Source organism: Apodemus sylvaticus, chromosome 4 (assembly GCF_947179515.1).
Source record: "Apodemus sylvaticus chromosome 4, mApoSyl1.1, whole genome shotgun sequence".
NCBI lineage: Eukaryota > Metazoa > Chordata > Mammalia > Rodentia > Muridae > Apodemus > Apodemus sylvaticus.
In genome coordinates, this window is record NC_067475.1 from 88,660,523 (window position 1) to 88,685,186 (window position 24,664).

A 24,664-nucleotide genomic window follows, 5' to 3' on the forward strand; every position below is an offset into this window, starting at 1 on the left:
AAACTACTTGTTCATCATAAAGTACTGTATTTTTGTAATGGATTTATTTAATAATTATAAATTTGAATTCATAATTGTAATATTGTTATTTATAGCAAATGTAGAAGATAGAAAGTTGAAAAGGGACAGTGTTTGGTGTTTGAACTTTATAATTCAATCAATGGTTATGTCTTTTTAAGTGAAATTTGGGGGACTCTGGAACTGTAGAAGTTTAGCTCTGAGGAGCTTATGCGTTGAACAAGTTCCTGAATTCCTTTAACTGAGAGGATATTAGAGACCTGCTGACTCCTTTGTCTCATAATAGTGTGATTTAAGATACATTAAGATAAGGCATCATGCGGGAAGGTAAGAAAGATGTTCGCAACATAATTATTTTAGTAAAGATTTAAAGCAAAACCATCTGTGGCACTTCTTTCTTACTGCATAAAAATAATTTAGAAGAAGATATTAGACATTCTTTTAAGGTAACAAAAGCAAAGACGGGTGGGTACCGTACGAGCCCTGACTAGCCTCCTTCATGATGCCTGGGTCCTCATCTGTCTTCTTGTTCAGGGAGGAAACTCTTGGAAAGTAAATGATGGCACAGTAGTGATCATAGTGGAACTTTCTTGATCACATTTGGTTAAGTATTGGTAGGTAACTTCAGGTCAAGTTTTTAGAGGCAATTTCAGATTTCCCCCAAGATGTTGCAGAGGAATTCTGTCAGCAGTAAGAACTTCCTCTCTGAACCCAAAAAATTGGGGCCAAATCTCATAAAATGAAAAAAATAAAATGGTGGTGGTAAAATTTAGGATTACTAAAATTGTGGACAGATCATAGGACTTTCCAGCACTTGAAGTTGAGATTTTTACTCCTGTTAATGCTGTTTTCATGGAACTTTGTTGTTGTTTTGATTTGTTTTTGGTGAAGGTCCTAAGGTTTCATACTTGGACAGTATTACAAGAACTGTGAGTGCAGCCTCTGTATGAGCCATCCTGAAGACATCGTAACTGACGAATAAACTCCCTCTGCTTGTTGCCTGTTAGTGTGCTCACTAGACTTTTTAGATGTTTAGAAGGGGGAATTGTGTTTTTAACGCAATAAATACTACATAAGCAGAAAGAAACTGAAGGCACGCTTGTAAGCTGGAAGAGGAACCTTGCTCCCCTAGAGCCATCCTGCTTCCAGCGCTGTCTGATTCATTCAGGGCTCCAGGGGGTTTTACAGAGTTTCCCAAATGCATCAGATTTGTGTGTATGGGCATACTAAAGTTATGATGAGCAGTGGCTGTGTTCATAAAGTGTGGTCACACCCCGCGACCTCTCAGGCTCTTAAGTCAGCACAAAGTCTTCTTAAAGTCTCTTCCCCGAAACTCCAGACTTCCAGGGTAATGCAGATTGTTCTCAGTAGAACTGAGAATGCCTCTTCACCCAAGAGTCACTGCCAGCCCGTTGGCCTCAGAGAGGTGCAGATACAGCTAACATTTGTCTAGAGATAGCTGCAGAGTTAATGAGAGTAGATCATTTGTAAGTTTATTCTTGCATCTGGTGTTCATGTGGAGTGGTCTGATCGGGTAAATGAAATCTCTTGGGGGTTTTATTTCAGGTGGACTATATGGATGAGAATGAAGAATATTTCCAACGTCAAGCCTCCCACAGACAGTCTCGAAGAAGATTTAGAAAGATCAACCAGAAAGGTGAAAGACAAACAATTATTGACACAGTGGATCCTTACCCCGTGGGCAAACCACCTTTGCCTAGAGGCTATCATACGGTAAGTTAGAGAGTACAGATTTGGTGCTTCTCATAATTGTTTTGTGATTGGGATGCTTAAAAAGATGGTTAAAATGGTTGATTATTTTTGCTTTGTTTATTATTTATTTATTTACTCATTCATTCATTCATTCATTCACTTTATTATTTACTTTGAGACTGGTCATTCTGTGTAGCCCTGACTGGCCTGGAACTCACAGAGTCCCATCTGTTCTCATTTGTTTGTTAATTTACTTTTCCTTGAGTTTTGCTTCTTCTTCTGGTGAAACACACATGATCTCATTTGAATAGATTTCAGAAAGTATTGAAACAAGAAGTGAAGAGACACAGCTTAGCCGTTGGATTCCTTAAACTCCTCTCTGAGATAGGCTTTGAGATAGGCATGTAACTTTAAGTTGGTATTTTGTAAGTTTCCTTCCCTTCATTCAGGGGTTTAGCTTTCTGCTGTGTATCCGTCTCAATGGTTGATATCATATCTGGCTTTTATTTAAGCAGTAGATATGGATAAAGCTTTCATAGTACTTTTGTGGGTTCTTATTCTACAGTGAGACTATTACCTCAGCTCTGTTCAGTGCAGAGAATTCATAAGAATCACCTGAAATGACTTAAAGAAAAAGAAACATCTCAGTGTGGATGTTCTGAAATGCTTGTGCAGAGCAGGTTCAGAGCTCCTCCTACATGCTGACCACTGGATTTCATAGATATTTGATAAGTAAACTCCTTCTACCTTTGAGGAAATGAAGTCTTGAATAGTGGGTGCTTTGTATGAACTTCCATAAAGTCAGTTTAGAGCCTTCTTTTTCTTTTTCTTATGTTTTCAAGTGAAAGGTCCCCAAGTTCTTATGCTAATGGCATAACCTGGAAGGTGGTTTATCTGCACAGGACATAGAGAAGTGGCCACTATAGGAAATTAGTTTATGACTAGATACAGAAAAATGGTTCACTTGGTAACTATTTTTACACTTCCCAATTTTCCTTTCTGCAGGTAAGCACAGTGGAAAGTGTACACACCAAACCATTTACTCAGCTTTTAGTAACTTGAGGATGAACATCCTTTATGTCCTGTTCACACACTTTGCCAGGAGAGCTCTCTGTATTTAAATCTTTAGCAGGGTTTTGAGCACCCTGCTCACTGCATGCACCTTTTCAGTTTATCACGGAGAATCTTTTGCTTGAGTTCTTGGGGAGGAACCGAGTTCTGTGTGCCACAAAGGCAGCTCTGTTTGCCTGGGGATGAGTCTTGGGTTTTAGAAAGAGCAAAGCTTGAAAGAGGCTGGGCATGGTGGTGTCTGCCTGTTATTTTAGTACAAGGAACATGCCAGAGGCAGGGTGCAGGTGTAGGCCCACCTCTTAGCAGATTCCAGGCCCGCCAGGGCTTCAGACCAAGGCCTTGAGTCAAAAAAAGAAAAAAAGTAAGGTTGAGGGAGGGAGAGTGGAAATCCTAATTTTTTTTTCTTTTTTGTTTTCTTGCTATTGTTGTTAATTGAAGAAGGTAATTGGTTTGGGTATAGACTTAACATCTCCAAAAGAAGGAAATACATTTTAAAAATTATAAATGCCAGTACTTTAAAATAGATGACTATATTTTGACATACTATTATTGTTGCTATTTGTTGTGCTTTGAAATTGCTTTCTCAAACTAGTTTCCATCCTGAGAGACTCAGATGAGCATGGGCTTCTGGCTTAGTGTTAGCTGTTGATTGGTTAACCTGAATGAGCATGGGTGGGGCTCTCAGGTTGGGAGGTCATGCGTAGCAGAGCTTCCTCCTGCCTGCCTTGCCTGTCTTTCATAAGATCCTTTATTCCCCTTCTGAGCATCATCCCCCTTTCTTGCTCTGTTTAAGTATATATTTTTAATAGTATATCATCTATCTGGCCGGCAGATACTTTTGGAAACAATTTAATATTAAGATAAAAAATTTTATCAGTATTTACTATATATGACCAATGTGAATAACTTTGACTAAATGAATTAAGATGGGCAAATAGCATGGTAACTCAAAATATTGTGTCCTTTTTGAGATATAAATTGTGTTTTAGTTGTATACACACACACACACACAGAGGCACATATATAAATATATAATTGACTTAAACAGGTTTTAGTGAGGAAAACAAAATTTGTTTTATATGTTTGATAGGCACAGTAAAAGATTTAGATGGAAACTATTATTCATTTGATGTGAGTCATATTGTTCATAATAAAATCTCTCCCTTAGAGAGAGGTTGGCTAGGATAGTGGGGCTGGGGTAGGAAGTGGGTCTCCGAGTCGAGTCCCGTGAGTGTCCCTGTGGTGGGTCAGGAGGACTGCAGTGCATGGCTAGGGTGCACAGCACAGTAGTACAGCTGATCTGCACTGCCGTCCATTCAGCACTGAGATGAATGTAGTCTTCATTTCGGCAGTCGCAATGTAGCGCATGTCTGACATTTGTTCCTCTTTTCCTTCCCTCCTCTACGGCACTCATTTCATTCTGGCTCAAAGGAATGCACTAAATCCCAGGTATTGTAATCCGTGTGCTGTCCTGACGCTAACCTAAGTTTGTGTGTAAGTTTGCAATGTTACTAATGAATTACAGTGCTGGTGTCTTTTGCTCCGTCTTGTCCTGCTGTGTTTCGCCCAGGTGGTGGAGTGAGCCTTGGGAGTGCTGGCTTAGGTAGCACCGTAGGCTTCCTTCCTGCTATTCTATGTATGTGCAGGTCATTACCTGAAGAATGCAAGTGCAATGTAATTATTTGTAAGAGTGGTTGAAGCACTGTTTCTTTTTAACTTGTTTTGCAAATAAGAAAAAAAACACAGATATTGGAATTGCCCTGCCTTTTTTGTGGGAAGGCTCATGGGAAATTCCTTAGAAACTTACATTTTAATTGTTCTATTGATAAAAAGCAAATTAGAAATCCCAGGGTGAGAGCATTTGGGGAATATATTGGGGAAATTTCATTAACATTAAAAAACAAAAACAGGCTTATTCAAAAGAAGAAATGGGAGCTTCAAATCTCTTACTGTGTTTTCTTATTTGCACCTTGATTTTAACTAGACGTCGTGCTTTGGTTGGCCTACATTTTAATCAAAAGGTATAGAATACCCTAACTTGTTTCTTAATGCCTGCAATCACTAATCTGTTAATTTCAGAATTGGACTGTTGAAGTTGTGGCTCATGTTTGGCTTAGGGAATTTGGAGTTGTGGAAGAAAAACTACTTGGAAGATGGTAGAGGACAGTAACGTTTATGGCTGTGTTCCTGAGCAGGAACAGGTCGTGAGGAATTGCATTTATTACATTCATTACATTTATTATTGAGGAGATCTGTCACTAACATTTTTGGGTATTGTCGCAGCCTTCCATGAACTAACAAACTATTTGTACACATTTTCAAATTCAATGAGCCGGCTCCTCTTTGTCCTGTGTAAGGGGATACTGCAGTGGCATAGCTGTTGTCGTGCTTCTTAGAAACTGCTGATTTGTGTGTGGGGTGGTGCATGTGCCCATGCGCACATGGGTGCGTGGGTGCGTACAAATGTCTGGAGGCCAAAGATGGCATTGCCCACCACTGTCTGTGTTGCTCCTTAGAGGCAGGGTTTCTTGCTAGACCTGGAGCCTGCTTTATCATCTGGGCTAGGAGCCAGCAAGCCCTAGTGGGCCTCCTGTCTCGTCTCAACAGGAGTGAAGTAGTAGGGTGGAGGTGTGCACAAGAACACACCCCGCTGAATTTTTCTTTTTTAAGATTTTGATTTTATTTTATTTTTTGTGAATGAGTGTTTTGCCAACATCTATGTATATGCACTTGCCTCGTGCCTAAAAAGTTCAGATACCCTATAGCTGGAATTAGGGACAGTCGTGAGCTGCCACAGGAGTGCTGGGAACTGGCCCTGGGTCCTCTGCAAGAACAACAGATGCTGCAGGCCCCCTCCCCCACCCTGCTGTTTGGATGAGTGCTGGGGCCCAAACTCTGGTTCTCTTGTTTGCACAGTAAGCATCCGTAACCCTGAGACATCTGTCTAGCCCTGAAACTGCTGATTGTTAAATGATGAGATAAATATAAAACCTTTTATTCAACTTTTAAGCCTTATGACTGTATAATTTCTACATTGTATAGCTTTTTAAAAAAAGTCAGTATTTTTACTTTTTATATAGAAAGTCAGTACTTTAAGAATACATAATTTAATAGTTAGAAAGAATCCACAATGTAATTTATCTTTATTTGGCAAAATTAAGAACCTAATTTTGATTTAAAACTTGAATTCAAAATACACATAGTGATGTATACTTTATGTGCTCTTTTAAAATTAGATGTGTTACAGTAATTTAAAATGGATTGTAATGATTTCCCTCAGAATCATGAAGACCAAGCCCATGCAGTGTTTTCAGGACATTTTTGTAAGGCAAGTATGTGAGTTTTGCAGGGAGAGTGAGTGTTTTAATATGCAGTGAGAAGAGAATTCTCATTAACATTTTCTTACATTTTGATGAGTGTAGCTTGAGACTGTTTCTCAGGTGACCGAAAGCTTAGACCTTCCGCCTCCCAGTACATGGACTGGAAGCAGGAAAGACTGTTTCTGGCAGAGACTGGTAAACGTGTGGTCAGCTCCTAAAAAGACTTTGTTGGGACGTAGACTATCATTGGTTCGCCTTTAAGTGTTGGGTCAGAAGGAAAGCTTTCTCTGTCTTCCCCGCTCAGTGCTTCAGGGCAATCCTGAGGTATTTGTATGGCAGGGAGATCGCTGTAAAGATGGAGAGGAAAGGTAGTGGAGCTGAGCTGGAGGAAGGATGGTCCCATTACACGGTTGTAGTAGTGCTAGAACCTGGCACACATCTCTTCTGCTACATTTTATTCTCTTTTACTTTAATGGGGGAGAAAAGAACTCATTACTCTTTCCAGATCAGAGAGAGAGAGAAAAAAAATCATACAGAAAGAAATTAGACTGGAGATTGAAGAACACATCTCACACATGTGGATGTTCTCCCCAAAGCTCGAGAGTTTTTTAGCTTCCAAGGCTGGTTAGAAAGTTAGAGTGTTCTCTGCTCTTGAAGTCTTCGTTGGCATGCTGTCACAATACTGCCTAACCCCTAAAACACGCCTCTGCTTTCTGTAAATGTGAATATAGTACAAGATAGAACATAGTCTCAAATTTTCAGTCAAGAAAACTGAGATAATGAATCGCTTTAAGTTATGGGAAAAGATGTTTTACATCCATTACAGTGGCTTTGGTCTGTTATAAGCATTCTAGGTGTCCAGTTTTTCAGTAGGTCAGGTTTGAGTCATTGACTATGGTATGCAACAGCAATAGAAATATTACATCGGTTTGATGTGTTGAATACAACGTGACCTTAATACTTTTTATTGCCAGCATCTCTAAAATGTGACATCAGTAGTATAATAAGATGACATGTATATGAAGCTTTAGAAGATCACCTTCCTTCTTCATAGAATTGGTCACTCTGTTGTCTCTTACATATTTAGAGACAGGATCTCACTGGCTATCCTGGAACTTAGCACTCTGGACTAGGCTGATTTCGAACTCACAGAGATTCACCTGACTTTGTCTTCTGAGTACTGAGATTAAAAGTGTGTGCTACCAAACCTGATTATAATGTTTTAATTTTTCTATTTGTTTGATTGTTTTTCATTTTTGGTAATGGCCATATATTACTGTTTGTTAGGATATATCTTCTACATTTCTAAATGAGATTTAATTTTTTTCATGTTTTAAGAGTTAAACTTAATTTTTAATTGACACATAAAACATAACATGTTGGTGAATACTTTGTGGTTTTTCAACATGTGTACTTTTCATTGTGTGCTATTTAAATAGAAATATGGCACTAACATTAAACATACAACATTTTACAGTATTTTTAGGGAATAGATTTAAGTTGTATTTTGTTAAGGATTTCTTGGTTTGTTTTTAAAAGACTACTTATTGAAATAAAAAGTTTACAGTATTTATGCACATTTTTGACATGCGTTTTTTGATTGAGCTATTCTTAAATCAGAAATCTAAATATTTTTACCCATCTCATGGTTTGCTTTCTCACTTATTAATTTTTCAATGCCTCCTTAGTTTGATGTAGTATCTGATATTCAACTGTAAGAAATTGTGCTTTATGTCAGATCAGTGACTTTATTTTTGGTAAATTTCTTAGGATATATTAAGAGCTTCAGAGTTTACCTTAGTTCATGTCTCTCCTGATTATATTTATCTATTCAAAGATGTATTTTAACACAAATAAAATTATATGTAAGTGTAGTGTTGGTGCTATATCCACTTTTAAAGCATTTATTCCTATATTTATTTACCCAGTTTGCTTAATTGAAGCAAAAGCCTTTCTTTTCACTGCTGGTATAATTGTCTTTTGTAAATTACAGTAGGATAGAGTTTCAGAAAACTGATGTGTTTTATTTCTTTTGTCATTCAGGAAAAAGCCATTATTTTATTCTATAGACTTGTTCATTTGACAAATATTTGTTGACTACCCATTTTTCAGGTCTTCGTCAGACTCAAGTGATTTCTCTCCTTGCGCTGTAATTTCGCAGGGAAATATGGATAATAAAAATATAGAAAAACACATGTAAGGAGGGACATGCACTGGGCACTTTTAAAAGAATCAGGAATGGCTTTCTGATCGGCCATCATGTAATATCACTGACCTCAGGAGAAGCAGTTCACACATAGAGTTCCATTTGCTCAAAGACTAAAGTTATGGGAAAGTCCAGAGTGGGCAGAGGACCTCATGATACAGGGAGCTTCACTTTTTGTTTCTTTTTGAGACAGGGTTTCTCTGTGTATCCTTGGCTGTCCTGGAACTCCCTCTGTAGCCCAGGCTGGCCTTGAACCCAGAGATCCACCTGCCTCTGCATGCTGAGTGCTGCGATTAAAGGCAAGCACCAGCCCTGCTTACATGACACATCTTGATAAACTTACCTGCTCCAAGCTGGACAAGGGATGGCCTTAGGACCTCCTTAAGTTCTGGAAGTAGAAACAGCATTTGAACTTGACAACTGAGACAAGAACTAAGGGTGAGGATTCAAGTGGAAGGAAGAAATAGGGGCTAGAGAGACCTCAGTGGTGAAGAGCATCACCTGCAGTTTTATCTCCCTGCACCCACATGACAGACTGTCCACAACTACCTATTACTCCAGTTCCAAGGGATGTCATACCCTCTTCTGTCCTCTGTGGACACCAGGCGTGCATGTGGTACATAGGCATACCCACAAGCAAAACACGGATCCGCATAAATGTTGAAAAAAAATAAAATAGGTGACAAGAATAAAATTTTAAAGTACCAGGTCATTTATTTCAGTTGGCTTGCCTGATCATAGTGCTTTCTGCACAGTAACTTTTAGTGGGCAGTACATATATAACTGAATATGTGTGTGTGTGTGTGTGTGTGTGTATTCACATACGTATGTACATATGTATGTTTTATATTCTCCGTAGATAAGCGAAACTGCTCCAGTCATAGTTTGAGGTAGATTAGTTTGAAAAAAGACACAAGGCTTTGCCTTTTGTTTGTTTTGGGTTTTGTTTTCTCTCCCAGAGTAGTTTGTAGGTCACCTTCAGCTTAACATCCTCCTGCCTTCACCCTTTGGATCTCTGGAATGTGCTGCCAAGCCCAGTTTCTGCTGCACTAGGGCTCACACCCAGGGTATCTGTCATTCATGCTCACAAGCACTCCACAAACTGACCACATCCCCAGGCTAAAGCAGATTATCCTTCAGTGCAGGAAAGCTCAGTGTGAAAGCTGAGCTGGTGCTGAGGAATGACAAAAAGGGCGAGGGGAGGAGGTTAGCCACAGCCACACCCTGTCAAGGTTGCTAGATAGCTGCTGCCACACTTGTAGGTGCTTTGGATCTCACTAGCATTTTTTTTTTTTTTTGAGAATGTAGAACGTATCCTTTGCATGCTTCTTGTCAGCAGGTTAACTGTCCCCCTTTCACCCAGATCATGCTGTATTGTAAATCCTTCAGGAAGGTTCTGACAGCAAGGTCTCCAAACAATAGGTGGAGAAAATGCTACCGAACCTTGTACTGCAATTTCTGGCAAACTGCAGCCTGTTCAGCTGCAGCATTTCTGTGGCTCTCCTTGCTTTAGGGAGGGACCTTTTCTCTTTTTTGCAGTTATAATCAGGCATTACGTTAATTTCATTAGTATGGATTAAGAAATTAAACTATAGAACATAGGTAGACATTGAAATGTAAATCATGAAACAATTTAAAGTGTAAAACGATTTCTCTCACGCTATTAACAGCACGCATTGCAAATTCATGCAAGGCAGTTGAGAATAGCATGCAGTGTGCTGTTTACCCAAGTTTCAGCTTCTGCCGGAGGATGTCTATTTTTGTATATTACATCATCTCTGCCAGAGAACTCCGATGTCCACTGGGATTTACTGTTCGTTCATTCCAATCTGAAAGAGAGCTTGTATTGATGTCATAATTGGACCTGTCTTTCAGTTGAAAGTAATAACAGTGCTGTGTAGCAAGTCATGCAATATTTCAAGCAATTTTGTTTGTCAAAAAGATCAGTGCCACTTTGTCCTGCCTCTGACTGTGACCATGCGTAGTTCGTTTTGTGTTCGCTCTCTCCCTTCCTCCTCCCCCCTCTGCCTGTATGTGTTTTAAATATAGTTAACTGTAATTTTGCTTTGTGTGGTAACAGCGAAGATTCCTTTTACCTCGGGCAGCTTCAGCTCTGCTTACGGCCTCTCTACCCCGCCCTGCTTCTTGCATGAGGCTTTGTAAGCTCTCTTCTTTGGACACACCAACTTTTTAATCTTCAGTCAATGCTGAATGGGTCTTGTTATAATGGTTATCCGTTTCAAACAGCAATGTTTTAGCTGTGTATAATAATGAGTAATTAGAAATGTTCTGAGGTTGGAATCCAGTGTTAAGACAGCAGTGACAGTCAGATGATATTGTTACCCTCTGGGTGACGTGCTAGCATTTAATGGAATGTGCACATGCTACATTTTAAGGCTTTTGTGAAAGGAAATGGTTTAGTTATTTCTATAAGCATGACTTAAAACATTAAGTAATCTGCATACCAGTGTAATGAATATGTATATAAATATGGATCTCCATGTATATAAAATTTCCTCCTTATTCTTGAAAGATTTAGTGACTGTCAGTAATCTCTGTGTTTTTAAGTGATTAGGAGCAAGCTTGCAATCAATACATTATTTTTAATAATAACTTTATTGAAGTATGTTTTATATAATGCAGTCGTCTACTTGAAGTTTTTTCCAATGGTCTTTTCTTGGTTAAAACAAACACAAACAACATCTAACATTCCATTTGCCATCTTCACGGTTTTTAAGCAGACATCTTGGTAATATTAAGTAAGTCAGTAGTGGATTTTTGAACTGATAGGAATTTACCAATTTTTTAAAAAAATGTTTTCTGATTATAATATTTTTCATTGACTAAAAATATAGGGATTTTGGGGGCGAATGATTTCAATGTAATGGGGTGGGTAGTTGTTTATGTTAATGCAATTCTGTGTGGATTGTATATGCTCAGCTGGAGGAAAGGTAGGTGTGATGTGGCCTAAACTACAAGTAGAGATCAGGTGGCTCTGAAATGGGAATTGCTGATTTGAGTAAGGAGGGTGATTCAGAGGCTGAAGGGTAGAGAGTGTAGCAGTAGCCAACCAGTTAGTTCAGAACAGTCCAAAAGGTGTTTGAGTGTTGAAGAATAGGCAAACCTCAAAAAGCAACATTTCCCTTTCACTAACTATATGTGTACTTACCATAAGACGTTTTAAACTAGACCTTTACAGAAGTTCTGGAAATCATCAGCCCTTTGGGGAATACCAAGGGAAGGTTTTAGAGAAAGGGCGATTTGTCATTTGTTGCTTTATGCAATAAATAGTCCCCAGCTGAGTGGGACGGGCAGAGCAGCCTTGAGCTTCCTGTTCTTGACTTTGGCTTTACTAGACCGAGGAGCACTTGGGAGCTTCAGTTTGTTTTTCTTTGCAGTGAACTTTGAATTGACACTTAGCATGTGCCACCTTTGATTAGAGCAGAAGAGCCCTAACCTTTCAGCCGGATTGTCAGTCAGAGGGTTCTTCTGAGGCCATCAAATTATAACACAGAGATCAACAGCAGCTGATAACTGTGGGTTGTTTTAAAGAGCCAAGAGTCTGGTTATTGTCTGAATGTAGACCTTCTTAAACTGTTTTTATTTTAGATTCATTTAGTAGTTACATTACTAAAGTGTGCCATTAAGTCAAAAGCTCTCAGTCTGGTCTACACAGTGAGTTCCAGTACAGCCAAGGTTATATAAAGAAATCCTATTTGAAAAACCTAAAAAAAAAAAAAAAAAAAAAAAAGAAAGAAAGAAAGAAAAGAAAAGAAAAATTAGAGCCTATATTCACCCATCAGTTAAAAATGGTGATAAGGGGGCTGGAGACATGCCCCAGCAGCTAAGTGGACCCAGGTTCGGTTCCTATCACCTACATGGATGGCCCCTCATAGCTACCCATAGTTCCAAGGGAGCAAATGACTTCTTGACCAACCTAGACATTGCATGCATTCAGAGCATGTGCATTCTGGCTGTCAAAACACCCTCACAATTAAAGTAAATAAAATATAAAAACAATGCTTAAAGGGTAACAGGCCTTTATGTTAAGTGTTATTTTAAAAATATAACTACTTTATAAAACAAACAAAAATAAGAAAAGTAATACATTAGTAACGTGTGCTGTTTGCACATCTTCATCTGTGTGGAACATTGTAATGCGTTAGTTGAAGAATGGAAGGTACACGAAGAAAGTATTGTCTACCACAGACAGGTGATTGCAGAATGCTACAGTACTGTAATCTTTAAAACGTCCTGGCAACCCACAGTGCGCCGTGGCCAGGGACCCAGGTAGGTCTACTTCAGGTCTTCTCCTCTCCTCCAAATCCAGTCCTCCCAGTTTCATCCCCAGATGGACAGCCAAACGCCCATCCCTTCCCCCACTGTCCCTATCTCCATCTCATTGATTTATCCTAGTCCCCAATTCCAGCAGCCACTCACTCAGAACCCAAAGTCCACTCTGACTGGGAAAACTAGTAGGCTAACTACAGATCTTCACCTCTCCTTCCATTCCTCCAAAGTTCAGTCTGGCAGACTCATCCTCAGCTCTGTAGCAGACCTTCTGCTGTGGCCTCTCCTCACTCTGTGCCCCATTTCCAGTGAACTTATAAGCAGATCCTGGTGGAAACATCCTGCTTTCCTCTCCACTGTGTACCCTCTCAGCCCTACCCCAACAGCTCAACCCTATTCCTAAGTGTCAGCTCCCAAGACACAGAAACACTTATTGCCTGGAACCTCCAGTGGCCACACCTATCAGGATTCAGGAAGAATTTCCTACCAGGCAACACACAGCCACCACACTTTGCTAAGAAACAGACAGGCAACAGAAACCAAAGAATGAAATACCCACCCAACAAAGACGAAACTAGAAACCAGCACCAGTCCCAGATGCCTAGATGCCGGAATAAAAATATAGTCAGTAACAGCCAGGATAATATGTCTCCACCAGAGCCTAGCAACCCTAACACAGCAGGACCTAAGTATTGCAACAAAGCTGAAACATAAGAAAAAGACCTTAAAATAGCCTTTATGAATATGATAGCAGTCCTTAGAGAGGAAATGAATAAAATCCCTTACATCTATGAAAACATAAACAGTAGAAGGAAATGAATAAAACAGTTCAAGGTCTGAAAGTTGGAAATAGAATCAACAAAGAAAACCCAAGCTGAGGGAAATCTGGAAATGAAAATTAGGGAATTGGAACAGGAACCTCAGAGGGCAAGCAAGCCTCACCAATAGAATGCAAGAGATAGAAAAGAGAATCTCAGGCATTGAAGGCATGACAGAAGAAATGGATACGTCAGATGTTAAACAGGAAAAAATTCCTGCTATAAAACATCCAAGAAATCTGGGGCACTTGATCTAAGAATAATAGGAATAGAGAAAGGAGAAAAAAACCAAGAACAAAGGCACAAGAAATATTTAAAAAAAATCACAGAAGAAAATTTCCCTAACATAAAGAAGGAGATTTCTGTGAAAGTATAAGAAGCATACAGAGCACCTGGTAGACTAGAGCAGAAAAAACATCCCATGGGCACTAAACCTATAGAAGAAAGACTATTAAAAGCTGCAAGGGGAAAAGACCAAGTAACATATACAAACACACCTATTAGAGTAATACATGAATTCTTAATAGAGAATCTCAAAGGCCTGAACAGATGTTCTACAGAGTCTGAGATACTGCAGATACCAGCCCCCCACAACTATGCGTAGCAAAACTTTCAATAATCATAGTTGGAGAAAATTAGAGTTCATGATAAAACCAAAGACTAATCCCAGATCAGCAAATCCAAAGAGGAGAACCACATATACCCCCTAGCAGCAAGATAACAGGAGACAACAAACACTGTTGGTTTCTCTCAACATCAGTTGTGTCAGTTCCCCAATAGAAAAGATAGAGACTACCAGAATGGATTTGAAAACAGGAAAATCCACTTGAAAACAAGAAAATCTATCTCGTGGTTTCATCCAAGAACCATACCTTAATATCAAGGATAGGTATCACCTCAGAAGAAGGATGGAAAGGCATTCCAAGCAAATGGACCTTAGAAGCAAGTTGGTGTAGCTGTTTCAATATCTGACAAAACAGAGTTCAGACCAAAACTGATTAGAGGAGATTGGGAAGGATACTCATCAAAGGAAAACTTCACCTAGAGAATATTTCAGTTCTTACATAAGGACACCCAAGTTCAAAAAAGAAATACTGCTACAGCTAAAATTACATATTGCCCCTCACACACTGATAGTGGGAGACTTCAGTATCCCATTGTCACCAACAGACATGTTACCCAGACAAAAACTAAATAGAGAAATGCTGGAGTTAAATGATGTCTTAAGTCAAATGGACCTGAATAGATATTCACAGAACATTACACCCAAACACAAAAAAATGTGCTCTTTCAGCAGCTCATGGAACTTTCCAAAAACTGACCACATACTCAGACACAAAACATGTTTCAACAGATATAAGAAATTTGAAATAACATTTTGCATCCTGTCTGAGCACCATGGATGAATGCTAGATAACAAGAACATGAACAAGAACAACAACAACAACAACAACAGAAAGCAGGGAAACTCATGGAAACTGAACAGAATGAAGCATGGATCTAGACAGAAATTAAGAAATTAAAGACTTTCTAGAATTGAATGAAAATGAATATATAACATACAAAATCTATGGAACACAATAAAGACATTCTATGAGGCAAGTTCATGGCATTAAGTGCCTACATTAAAAAATTGTAACAATCTTATAATTTAACAGTGCACCTGAAAGCTTTAGAACAAAAAGAAGAAATCATATCCAAAAGGAGTAGAACAACAAGAAATAATGAAAATTATGGCTGAAATCACTAAACTAGAAACAGACAACAATGACAAAAATCAATACAAAGAATCAATTAAACAAAGACTTGTTTCTATAAGAAAATCAGTAAGATTGACAAACCTTTATTGAAATTAAGTAAAAGGTTAAGGGAGAATATCCAAATTAACAATATTAGACATGAAAGTGGGACAAAAGTAGACACTGAGGAAATCCAGAGAATCATAAGGATATAACTGTATATTCTTCCAGATTGGAAAAATCTAAAAGAAATGGGTTATTTTCTTGAAACATGATACTTAAAAATGTTAAGTCAAGATTAGTTAAGCAATTTAAACTATAACCCCTAGTGTAATAGAAGCAGCTATTAAACTTTTCCTAAACAAACAAAAGGCCCAAGATCAAATGATTTTAGTGTAGTGTAGAGTTAATGCCAATACTTTTCAAATTATTCCACAAAATAGAAAACCATTTATTTATTTATTTATTTATTTGAGTACATGGCAGCTATCTTCAGACACATCAGAAGAGGTCATTAGAGCCCATTACAGATGGCTGGAGCCACCATGCGGTTGCTGGGATTTGAACTCAGGACCTCTGGCAGAGCAGTCAGTGTTTTTAACTGCTGAGCCATCTCTCCAGCCCCCTATTCCACAAAATAGAAACAGAAGGAACATTGCCAAGTTCATTTTATGAGACTATAGATACTCTGATACTCAAACCCAACAAAGAAAGAAAATTACAGATCCATTTCCCTTATGAACATAGATACAAAAATGCTCAGCAAAATACTTGCAAACCAAATTCAAAAACATGTCACAAAGATAATCTACTATAACAAAGTAAATTTCAACCCAGACATGCAGGGATAAACATACATAAACTGATAAATGTAATCCACCATATGAATATACTGAAAGACAAAAACTACATGATCATTTCATTAGATACATGGAAGTCCTTTGATCAAGCCCAACACTTCTTTATGATTAAAGTCCTTGAGAATTACGGATACCAGGGACATACCTCAACATAACAAGGCAGTTTACAGCAAGCCCATAGCCAATATTAAGTTAAATAGAAACTGAAAGCAATTCTGCTGAAATAAGGAACAATCCAAGGTTGTCCAATCTCTCCAAGTCTATTTAATAATGTACTTGAAGTCTTAGCTTCAATAATAAGACAACTGAAAGAGATCAAGGAGATACAAATTGGACAGGAAGATGTCAATGTATCTTTATGTTCAGATGATATGATATACATAAGTGACCCTAAAAATTCCACTGGGTAATGCACTACCAATGAAGTAGCTGGGTACAAAATTAACTCACAGAACTCAATAGCTCTTCTGTATACAAAGAATAAATGGTCTGAGAAAGAAAACAGGGAAATCACACCCTTTACAATAGCCTTAAATAATAATAATATTATCTTGGGGTATCTCATACCAAGCAAATTAAAGACTTATATGATAAAAACTGCAAGACACTGAAGAAAGAAATTTAAGATGTCAAAAGATGGAAAAATCTCCACCTATGCTCATGGATTGGTAGTATTAATATAGTAAAAATGACTGTCCTTCCAGTAGCAAATTACAGATTCAGTGCAGTCCCTATCAAAATTCCAATTTAATTCTTCACAAATCTTGAAAGGACTTTTAACTTCATATGAAAACACACACACACACACACACTGCAGAATAGCTAAAACACCCTTGAATAATAAATTATGGAAGTTATCATTATCCAGTTTTCAAGTTATTTTACAGAGCTATAGTAATAAAAACAAATGTGGGGTTGATACAAAAACTGACGAATTGATCAATTGAATTGAATTGGAGACCCAGACATAAACCTACATACTTGAGTTTTGGTAGAGAATACGGAAATATTCGCTGGAAAAAAGACGAGCATCTTCAACAAATGTTGCTAGTCAAACAACTTTATGTAGAAGAATCAAAATAATGTCATACTTATCACCCTACACAAACCCAACTCAAAATGGATCAAAGACCTCAACATAAAACATACACTGGACCTGAGAGAGTCCACTTTGAAAGAGAAAGTGGAGAATAGTCTTGAATTCATTGGCATAGGAGAAGACTTCCTAAACTGAACACCAGTAGCACAGCCACTAAAATCAGCAATTAATAAATAGAACCTCATGAAAATGAAATGCTTTTGTAAGGCAAAGGACATCATCATTCAGATAAAGCAGCGACCTAGAAAATGGGCAGATTTTTATCAGTTACATATCTGATAGAGGGTAATATCCAAAATGTACAAAGAACTTTAAGAACTATATATCAAAAACCAAACCAAAACAAAACCCAACCCAACTTACAAATTGGGTATAAATCTAAACAGAGAATTCTCAAAACAGGAAGCTCAGGTAGCTGAGATGCACTTAAATGCTCATCATAGAAATGCACATCAAAAACTACATTGAAATTTCATCACATACTGGTCGGAATGACCAGAGTCAGTAAAATAAGCAACCGCTGGCAAAGGATGTAGAGTAAGGGAAACAAACACTCTTCTATTACTGATGGCAGTGCAGACTTCTATAGCCACCATGGAAACCAGTGTGGCGGTTCCACAAGAATATGGGATTTAACCCACCCCAAGATCTTGCTATTCCACTCTTGGGCATATACTCCAAAGACACTTCATTCTATCACAGAGTTCAGTGGTAGTGTGTTGTTAGCATAAATAAAGCTCTCCTTGTTCAACATTTACCTCCCTCCATAAAACAAAACAAACTTTCAACCCTCCCCACAAACCAACCAATTCATCTTAAAATATCAGTGTTATAGTAGAGGATAGTTCCATTTCAGAGCATAGCTAACTGTTGTTGAATAATTATATGCAGATAAAATGCTCTGCTTTAATATTTCGGAGAGGGGGAAGTTAGGTGTATGATTTGGGATTTGTTTATATATGTGAGGGTACACTGAACATTGTCTTAAACATGTCATATTAGTAGGGTGGTTATTTTTCAAAAAAGCATTAGATGTTCTATATAGCACATAAAAATTTCTATGTAGAGATGCTCTCTATTTTAAATTACTTTAGTATTTTCCTTTAGTATTAAGACTAAATACTTAATGAGCAGTTGTTCCTGGCGGTGAAGTGTGCCCGTTAGTGCTCCCATTTAAAATTATGATTGGCTCTTAAGACAGAAGCCACTGAGTCATTTTGAAAAGTACTGGGATTCTTATTTATAAATATTAAGTTGTTTAGAGATAAAAAGAACTGTTGGTTAATATTTGATTTCCAGGCCAGTGGGGTAGCTCGGGGTTAGATTGTCTTCTAGTATTCAGGAAACCTTGAGTTTGAAGAGTAATATGAAGAAATGAAAATTTTAAGTCAGTAAACTCTTTGAAAACAGTATCTTATATCACATAGTTTATGCCTTTTATACAACATGACATCTCATGGGTTCTACAGTGATATCGTTGGATCAAATCTGCAGAATTGACATTCGTTAGTACTTTTAGGAGTGGTATTGGTAGAGGTAGTATCAGTCTACCTTCTGTAGGAGGAAATTGCCACATCCTATTGTTTCCAACCATCTGTATCACATTAACTGCTGAGTTGGACAAACCTCCAGTGCATGAGACATTGAGAACAGTTTGGAAGGAATAAAGTGGCCATTCCTGAATGTTTATTGTACAGATCTGGTAGATGTTTGTCAGTTAAGCTCTCAGTTCACATTCCTAGGCAATATTGCCCTCTGGGAGACAAGCTCACAGAGACCAGGGAGATGAAGTGACATACCCAGTGTCCATGGTTCCTTGCATAGATTACACGATTCATCATCGAGTCAGACATGAATCTTTTCCTTTCCCAGCCCATGGATTTTAGAAATAAATTTTATATGCACTGTTTCTTATACCATTTAATCTTAAGTTTTGATTTGAGACAAATAGCAAAATTATTAAGTTTTTTTGTTGCAATTTTTTCTCCCCCTTTGGGCCATTTATAAAACACTCTCTCCTCTCACCTTTAGCCTTTCTAATTCATTCTAGTACAGGAGTGAGCTCTTACTAGTATGGGGTACCACTTTATAACTACGGGATGGCTTAAATTAGCCTATCTTCAATGTAGGCACTAATGTTGCCATGGGGAAAGTCAAATTCTTGATGACAGTCCTTTCATAGGTATATTCTTATCGTGGAAGCATGTTTCTGGATCAGTGTTGATGTGTGTGTGTGTGTGTGTGTGTGTGTGTGTGTGTGTGTGTGTGTGTGTGTGTGTGTGTAGAAGTCAAGGTAACTATCAGTTCCACTCTTCAGGCATCACCTACATCTGTTATCCATCCATCTGTCCGTCCGTCCATCCATCCATCCATCCATCCATCCATCCATCCATCCATCCATCCATCATTTCTGAGGCAATGTTCTTTCCTGCAGAAAGCCCAAGGCATACACCTCTCTCCACTTTCTCAACACCAGGGATTATAAGTGTGTGCCTTTAAGCCTAACTTTTAAAAAATGGACTCTTAGAATCCAAACAAAGTTCCTCATGCTTGCAAGGCAAATACTTTGGCAACTTAATTATGCCCCCACCCTTGTATACACTTTACTTCTCAAATAATGTATAGTTGTTTAAAATTAGTTATTACTTGTGGAACATATCTCTCATCAAACTGCTTACTTCTCCATAAGTAACTATTAGATGTATTTAGGCAATCTAAGAATATTGAAAGAGGGCAAGTAATGTATGGAGCTAAAATCCTTCTATAACCGGGTCAGGTGGTACAGGCCTGTGACTCCAACTCATCAGGCATTGGAGCCAGGGAGGGAGCAACAGTGTCAACAGGCTAGACCCCTACCCCTCACCCCCCGCAGCTCCTGGGGACTGGAGCACCAACCAAAGAATACACATGGAGCGACCCATGGTGCTGGCCACATATGTGGCAGAGGATGGTCTTGTTGGACACCAGTGGGAGGAGAGGGCCCTAGGCCTGAGGGTGTTCGATGCCCCAGTGTAGGGGAGTGCCAGGGCGGGAGGATGGGAGTGAGTGAGTGGGTTGGTGGGTGAGAATCCTCATAGAGGCAGGGGGAATGGTGATAGGATAGGGGGCTCTGAAGGGGAGACCTGGAAAGGGGAAAGAAAGACAATATCCAATCCCCCCCCTAAAAAAAAAGAAGAAAAGAAAAGAAAAAGAAAGAGAAAGAGAGAAAGAAAAAACAATGTATTTGCATGAGCATGGTCTGTCTCCGTGCTCTCTCCTCCACATTTGCTACCACCTGATGTCCAGTGACATCCATGTTACTTAAGAACATGGCAAGGATTTGAAGACTCTCCCAGCCGAACCGTCTAAGTAATGTAGTTCACATGTTATCCCGTCATCTATATTCTAAGATTTGTACTTACAGTGAGTTCTGATATCTGAGAGATCATCCTTTAGGTGTCATGTGTGTCAGACTTGTGCCTTCCTGTGTGCTACAGAGAACTTGGGAAAGCGTTACAGTTACTGTTTCTTAATAGGAAAGGGCTGAATAGTAAACTCATAACTGGGGCAGGAGGATCATTATTATTTGCACATATGATTTCAGTAGCAGCTTGTCCAACACAGTAAAATATAAATTTTTAAAAAAAAAATCCAAAAGAAAATCTTCCTAATGTTGAGCCCAAACCTGCCCTCACATAATCTTAGCTTAAATTACAGATATTTTTAATGATTTTTCTTTTTTTATTACTTTAAATAAAGATTCATTTAAAATTTCAACATGAGGAAGTGTTTTATTATTTGTTTTATTTTTCTTTTATTGAAAATAGATTTTTTTTAAATACAGTATATTCTGATTAGTTTCTCCTTTCGAAACTCTTCCCGTTCCTCCCCACCTCCACCAAATCTGGAACCACACCCTTTCTGTCTCATTAGAAAACAAATAGGCATCTAAGGAATAATAGTAAAGTAAAATAAGATAAAACAAAATCAAAGAAGTCAGGATAAGACAAACAAGTAGATAAGACAAGTAGAGGGAAATGACTCCAAGAAAAAACTGGAGAAACACATAAATAGACACAGTGATCCCCTAAAATCACAGAACCAGAAACCATAATAGATACACGAAGGACCTGTAAGGTTAAAGTAAAAAATACCCTGACACAATATTGTGAGACAAAGACCGTCCAGAGATGCCACTGAATTCGTTTTGTGTTGGCCTCTACTGCTGGGCATGTGGTCAGCGGTGGGATTGGAGGACATAGAGGAACCAAGGCTTCTAAACCCAGAGGCACATATGAGTTCACAGAGACTGAGGCAGCATGTCCAGGGCCTTCGTGGGTCTGCACAAGATAGGGAACTAGAGCTGAGAGAAGAAGCAGACTCACACCCTATCCCTAACTCAAAGCTAACTCCCATTGATAATCACATACTGTTTTCATATAGCCACTGTGCAGAGCCTTCTGTAAGTGCATTTTCTTCAGTAAACCTACTCAGCTTCTTAAAGTTTTCCTAAATACCTATTGTGTTTTCTGCCACTAGAACACAACATTTACGTAATGTCTCTCCTGGGATAGGATAGCTAGATTGGGTTGCTGCCATTTCACAGCCCTCCAACACAGATCACAGCAGAACAGCCTGTCTTCCATATATCTGATTATATAACCTGAAATTACAGTAGGTTCCCAGGAATCATGCTTGACACATACAGAACTTTTTGACTAGATCAGTTTTAGAGAACTCCTGTCTGCCTTCCTAATCCTTTCCTTCTCTAAGTGCACATCTTTATGTTCATCTGTGTGAAATTTGGATTTCTTTACCTATCACAGAATAAATCCCCTAATATGATTAAAGAATAAATGAGTTCTGTTTATAGTTACCAAACCATTTATGTCTGTTTCCTCATGTTAAAGGCTGGAGTAGCTTCACACTTTAATTTTAAAGCGTAAGTGGAATTGTTTAGGTGTTTATGCTCTGTTTCAACAACTACTATGTATCAAGTTCTAGGATCGTTATCAGAAATAAAATTCTCTGATTGTCTAGGACCTCTGCTAACCTATACTGTAGTTCATAATGCAGTATTTCCTGTTTTTGTTAAATAAACGAGGGAGCATTAGCAGCCCATTGTCTTCATGCAAATGTATTAGTCACAGAGGACTACATTATAGCACATTAGCAGTGAAGGTATCGTTCTCTATGTTTGGAGTGTTGCTTTATGAACTATAGCAGGAAGCACTGTGTGAAAGCTTTGCTTGAGAAGAGGCTCCAAGGCAGTTTCAGTCAGCACTCAAGGACTCCACCTCTGAATCCTTGAACACTGCAAGGTTGAGGTCCGGCCTTTTCTTAAAATAGGTTCAAGGAAATGAAGTAAGCCCTATTGAATCTGCTATTAAAGTCTGCTCACTTTTTAAATAAGTGCCTTTCTCAAAGTCCAGTGTCAGAATTTCTGGTGACTCACGGGCTTTGTTCCTGCTCCTCTGCTGCTCCACACCTTGTCATCTTTAACCTTTTCAGTGCTGTGTATGAATGTGGAACATAGTAATTACACATTGGTTACTATGTTAATGTCTCAGTCATGAGTCACATGCAGTTTAAATCATTTGCTGTCAGGAAGTTTTATTTATTGAAGAGAGAAACCACCCAAAGTAAAGATTCTTTTAGAGTGTGTCTCCGAGTATTGGACCATCTTCATGTGTACTCCATTAGATAATTCTCCAACCTCCAGGAGTTTTAAAACCTGCATTTAATTTAGATTCAACTGAGATACGTAGTTAACGTTTTCTAGGTGTCAGGAAAGTATGTCTACTTTTTTTTTGTATCTTATATCATAATGTAGTTATTTTTAGTCATGGATTGGAAGCACCATTTTATAGATTAGCTCTGTGAGCACTTTAGTGGGATCTGTGGAAGACTAGTCTGAAGCATACACAAGGATGAAATAGATCATGTGAAAATGTAGGATTAAGATATAAAAGGTTTATCAAAAGGGATCTGTTGGTTTAACCCTATAATCTGAATTACTTGGGAATCTAAGGCAGGAGAATCACAAATTCCATGTTTCCCTCTGTTACAGACTAAGTTCAGGTTTATCCTGGGGAACTTGAAACCATCTCTTTCTCTCTCTATGCTTTTTTTTTTTTTTTTGAAAAAATGTATCATTTCATTTGCACACATAGAAAATTTGTACACAGAAACTTATCGTTTATAAAACAACTGTTAGGGTGACATTTTTATTTTTAAATCATTAAGACTGGTCGAGAAATAAAACAAAAACACAGTAAAATGTGAAACCATTTCTTAAAGTAAAAGTAAAAAGAGGCCTGGGATGTATCTCAGTGGTAGTGTGTGCACAGCATGTGCAGAGAGCCAGGTTCAGTCTCCAGTACTGCCCCCCCCCCCCCATCAACTTTTCCTTTTTGAAAGATTCTTTTTTTTTTCTTTTGGTGGGGGGAGAGTTTGAGGATTCATGTGAGTGCCTGCCTGCATGAGTTTATGTGTGCAATGTGAGTATTGGTGTATGTGGAGGCAAAAGAGGTCCCCTGGAACCGGAGTTATGGTTGTGGGTTCTCTGATGCTGGGAACTCTGTCTGTATCCTCCGTAAGTGCTCTTAAGCATCTGCAAATGATGCTTTATTTTCTCAGAGAGGGGATGAGATGAGATGAGAGCTGTGCCCAAGCCTTATGAACACACAACTTGGGCTGAACCCAGAGCATTTCTATTTAACTATCCCTAGGCCTAGGCCAGAGCCTCTGTATAATCTAATTCTACTGACCTAGGCTATAAATAATTACTATAGACAAGCCTACTACTGTAGGCCTAGATATTTCAGCCTCTGAGACTTAGTGTTGAATTAACTTATCCTTTCTAGCTCTTTCTGTACTCTAGCTGACTGATTCAACTCAGTTGTTCTGGCTCAAACTTCTCCCAAGCATGACTGATCCAAATTGGCTTCCCTTGGCTTCTGACTGAATTGTTCTTCTTAGAAGGACTGCTGCCTCTGAATTCCATGAACTGCACTACACTGAGTACACTGAGCGTACAAACTGACTAGAACTGAACAGAACTGCAGGAACTCAACTATACCAAACCAAACCAAGCCAGATTCTCTCTGGCCTCTTGAGTAGCCTCTCTTCCCCGTCCTTGTGAGAGTTGCTGTCTCTGACTCATTCTGTCACATCTTTCTCTGATTCATCACTTTGTCTGCCCCTCAATTAGATGTCACACTTTTTAACATGCTTGCTTCCTACGGCAAACTTAAACTCATCTTCATTATTAGGGACTTAAAGGTGTGCCTGTATTCCAGCCAGATCTTGTAGACCTAGAAGGTCTTTGGATGTGATCCTTTGCCAGAGCAGCCATGTTGCTAGAATAAAATTTCTCTAAAAGTATTGATGCTGGAACTTGCCATTTTCAGGAAGGCCAAGCAGCCACCTGGTTGCCTGGGATCACCTGGTCTCTACTCCCAAGAACTGGGGTTGCAGGAAAAGCTGTGCTGGGGATTCAGACTCATGTCCTCATGCTTTCATAGCAAGTTCTCTTACCCACTGTACTAT

At 38.7% G+C, this 24,664-nt stretch overlaps 1 protein-coding gene across 8 annotated transcripts in view; it reads left to right on the top strand.

Moving 5' to 3' along the window:
* Rapgef2 (Rap guanine nucleotide exchange factor 2) overlaps positions 1-24,664 on the top strand; it is a 227,044-nt gene that overhangs the window by 111,723 nt on the left and 90,657 nt on the right. For 4 of the 8 annotated variants that reach the window (XM_052180330.1, XM_052180331.1, XM_052180333.1 and 1 more), the window contains 2 exons: positions 1,585-1,752; positions 4,234-4,251. In XM_052180330.1, coding sequence (XP_052036290.1) covers positions 1,585-1,752; positions 4,234-4,251 — 186 coding nt within the window. Of the gene's footprint in view, positions 1-1,240; positions 1,506-1,584; positions 1,753-4,233; positions 4,252-24,664 lie in introns of those variants that run through there. The other 4 variants (XM_052180334.1, XM_052180336.1, XM_052180338.1 and 1 more) reach the window with 4 other exon arrangements.